Consider the following 3717-nt stretch of genomic DNA (forward strand, 5'->3'; position numbering starts at 1 on the left):
AACATACATAATATAACTTTTCATCATTTAAAAGTTTTAAAAAAAAAAAAAAAAACAAAAACAAAAAATAGCTCTTACTATTTGCCAAACGGCTCTTAATATTTTTCTTTTCCTAATCTATATATAGACTTCGGCTCTTACTTTCTAATCAAATTAGCCACATTAATGAGTCTACTAGTTAGGGGTGTTTATGAGTTGGGTGAAAACTAAACCGTTAACATTACTTTTTTGTAGGTTAGCATGTAAATATATTCAAAATTTCAAAATTCCAACAATTATTTGATATGGTAAAATTCACTTAAAAAAATATAATAAGAACCAATCCTTTTCTAAAATTAAAGCATAACCACAATCAATACTAATATTGTCTAATAACACCAAATATCTAAATCAATACAAATAACATAATATTATGCATTAGTCTAAAGTCTTATATATTTTAAACATAAAACATTAACTTATAGTCTTATAATGACTAATAAAACAAAATATTAAAACTTATAATACTTAAATTTCACATAAAAATAGTCATTATCCATCACTAATAATACAAAATATTAATTGTGTATGATGATCGGACCACCGGACCGAGTTCGAACGATTCGAACTATGACCCGGACCCGACAAAAAATAATGACCAAATATATTTTTAAAACCTTTACTCGATCTTAGATATTTTTAGTAAGCTCAAGTCTTTTGAGCTTTTCAAATATGCACAATAAATTATTTATGAATATGACCCATATATGGGTTTAATAATAATAATAATTATTATTTTATATTTACCACACATATTTTTAAAATTCAATAAAACCCTAATTTCTTTTCCTGTAAACTCACTACACTCCCCTCTTTATCCACAGGGCCACCACCACGTACTCCACTCTTCTCTGATCTTCGACGTCGCCGTTGCCGTCGCTGTCACCGTCCAGCCCAGCACTCGCTACCAATCTCCGCCCATCTCCCGACATCGTTCTTAGCCTCTCTCTCCTCGTCGTTCATTCGCAGTATCCCTCTTCTCTCTTCGAGTCGTTCGTTATCAGCCTTAGTGCGCCATCGTTCTCTCTGCCGTCGTCGTGGCACCCGCGGGCGTCGTCGTTCTCACTCCTCAGCGGCGTCATCCTTAGCAGGCATCGAGCTGTGGCATGGATCTCAGCGAGTTGAGCGTCGACGTCAGCGCCGTGGTGCTCCGCTCCCCTCCCCCCTTTATCCTCCACTTCCAGAGTTCCAATGGAGTCTCAGCCTCAAGTATAAATTTTCTTCATTGATTTCATTTTTTTTGTTTCTTTTATGTTCTTGTTGTATGAATCTGCTTCATTGATTTCATTTTTTTTTATTCCTTCTATGTTATTTGGAACCTTCCCAGTGGCACCAAAATGGTGTTGCCACTTAATGATTGGAAACAACCAGTTGGTGAGGCAGCTGGCCTCTTAGGACAAGCTCTTGGACAATTGGGTGCCAATTTCGCTCCTGATCTCCATTTCAATCCTTGTGAATTTGAAGCATTGATTAGAGTGGTTCCAGATGCTGCAAGGGAATCTCATGATCAGTTATACATTGCTATGGATATTTCTCTAAAGGTACTTTAGTTTTTGCTTGAATTGTGTTCATTAAGATGTTGTTCCTGGTTGAATTCATTTTGATGCTTAATTAAAAGCTTTTGCTGATACAATCCATAGGTTCATGCAGGAATAAGTGACCATGAAAACATGAGAATATGTTCCACATTGAAGCATGAAAAGTTGTCAGCTAAAACTGTGAGACATCTTAGTAGGAAAACTTAACTTATTGCTTGAGATTAGTTTACTTGTCAAGCAGATCAAGTCCTGGTGCAGAAGTTAAAATTCATTTCACTTCCTGTAAAGTATTAGATGTACCTCTCTACTGTTAAGGATGCCAAATTCTTCTATTTGCATCAAAAAATAAATGTGAATATGTTTTATTCAAAATCTAAACTAGTGATTTTGATGTCTTGTGTTTTTTTCTGGCTATGCTTGCAGAAAACTTCAATAAGAAATGCATATGCAATGGGAAAGGTGAGGATGGTAGCTTCTGAGTTTGAAATTGTAACTAGAGTAGTGAAAAACCGGAATGCCTCTGGGTGCGCAGAGTCCAATGGATTTGTGCTCTGGCAGATGAAACAAAAATGGGCATTCTATGGTAACTCTTTTCAGGTTTGGGGAGATGGCTATGAGCCATACCAAAACAAAAATGGAAGACGCATGGACAATTGAAGAGGTTGCATTCAATGTCCCAGGTAGATTTGAGGACAGGTTCTGTCAGTTAAGCATTGGAGAAATTTCATAATTGCAGTGTTGATAATATGATCTGGAAGATGAAAATCTAACAATGCGGTTAGAAACATCATCAATTCAGACCAATTATTAATAGCAGTCACTAGTTTTTTTTACTATTAACGTCTAGAATTTGATGTACCCATCATATCTTTTCTAATATATATGAATTTCGTTTGTATTTTGATGCTGTTTGTTATTACTTCTCAACAAATGAAATGTACACACTCCATTGATTGTCTATTCAAGAAGTTTATGCATTGTTCACAATAATCATAAATGACTTGCTTACAAGCCCATATGGTATTAGCATATTACCGGAATCTTTGTTTAGTTACTTTTATAGAAAGATGAAACTACAGAAAATTGAAAACTCTCAATTGGACATGCATGCATTTTTAATAATATAATTACGAAAAATGAAATTATGCACATTGTAACGTGCATAAGAATTAAGACTAAGATGAGATACTCATACATCTTGTGATATAATAAGTTCTTAGTCTCTGGAATTTAGGAAGTGTACAGCATATATTTTATATTTATCTATTTGGCCATGACTACTGCATGTGTAGAAGCTTCTCTTTTTTTCCCATGGTCATGGTCAAAATAAGCAAAGCACTGGAAAACAGGGAACTAATGAAGGAATAATACTTTAATGGAGTGAATGGAAGCCAGAGAGAATTATAATGAAGAACATCATTTTCAAAATTTTTAGCTGTTATTTTCAATATCTTATGACAAATTTGGTTGTAGACAATAATGAAGAATCAAATTTTGTGTAAAAGGGTGTTGTTTCTTTTTAGTGATTACTGAGGTAGAAGATGTCTTAAGGGAACTGGGAATTGATAATCCATTGAAGTGTTAAACCAATAAGGGACTAAATAGGCATCTTGATTTTGAAAACCAACAATTTCAATATCTTGGTTATCTTTGTATCGGTGATATAACTAATATTATTTGCAAAGTGTAGAACTACTATGACCATGAATAAAAAGGCATTTCTTTTTTAATCGTGTCGTGACAGGGCATTGGATCATTTTCCCGAGAGATGACCGAAAGTAGCCATTGACAGTGGTGATGTATCACATAAAGCCAGCCATGGAAAGGAGTAAGACTGATTGGATGAAGATAGCAGGAAAGCAGAGGTTCAGAGGAACGAAAAGCATCTCCATTCGCTTATCTGGAATTCCTACCAATGATTTACATAAGTATCTCTATCCCTATTTTATTATATAATATTCGAAAACTCCATGATTATTTTATATTCGCCTGACTGAGATTTGCAAAGTGACCATAGCTTGCTTCATACCAACAATCTCCGTGGGATTCGACCCTTACTCACGTAAGGTATTACTTGGACGACCCAGTGCACTTGCTGGTTAGTTGTATCGAAGTTGTGACAATTATGAATTAAGATCAG

General features: G+C 34.8%; 1 protein-coding gene across 1 annotated transcript; it reads left to right on the plus strand.

Annotated features, from left to right (window-relative positions):
* Positions 826–2593, plus strand: LOC110266582. The gene is made up of 4 exons (XM_021111461.1): positions 826–1248; positions 1367–1580; positions 1680–1757; positions 2001–2593. Exons 2-4 carry the CDS (start codon positions 1377–1379, stop codon positions 2232–2234), a joined length of 516 nt encoding a protein of 171 aa, XP_020967120.1. The 5' UTR covers positions 826–1248; positions 1367–1376; the 3' UTR covers positions 2235–2593.

The sequence above is a fragment of the Arachis ipaensis genome, chromosome B09 (assembly GCF_000816755.2).
Source record: "Arachis ipaensis cultivar K30076 chromosome B09, Araip1.1, whole genome shotgun sequence".
NCBI classification, from domain to species: domain Eukaryota; kingdom Viridiplantae; phylum Streptophyta; class Magnoliopsida; order Fabales; family Fabaceae; genus Arachis; species Arachis ipaensis.

Coding starts and splice junctions, on each gene's coding strand:
- LOC110266582 (XM_021111461.1), top strand. CDS start 1,377: ATGGTGTTGCCACTTAATGATTGGAAACAACCAGTTGGTGAGGCAGCT. Junction 1,581..1,679: donor CTATGGATATTTCTCTAAAG/GTACTTTAGTTT, acceptor TACAATCCATAG/GTTCATGCAGGAATAAGTGA. Junction 1,758..2,000: donor AAAAGTTGTCAGCTAAAACT/GTGAGACATCTT, acceptor CTATGCTTGCAG/AAAACTTCAATAAGAAATGC.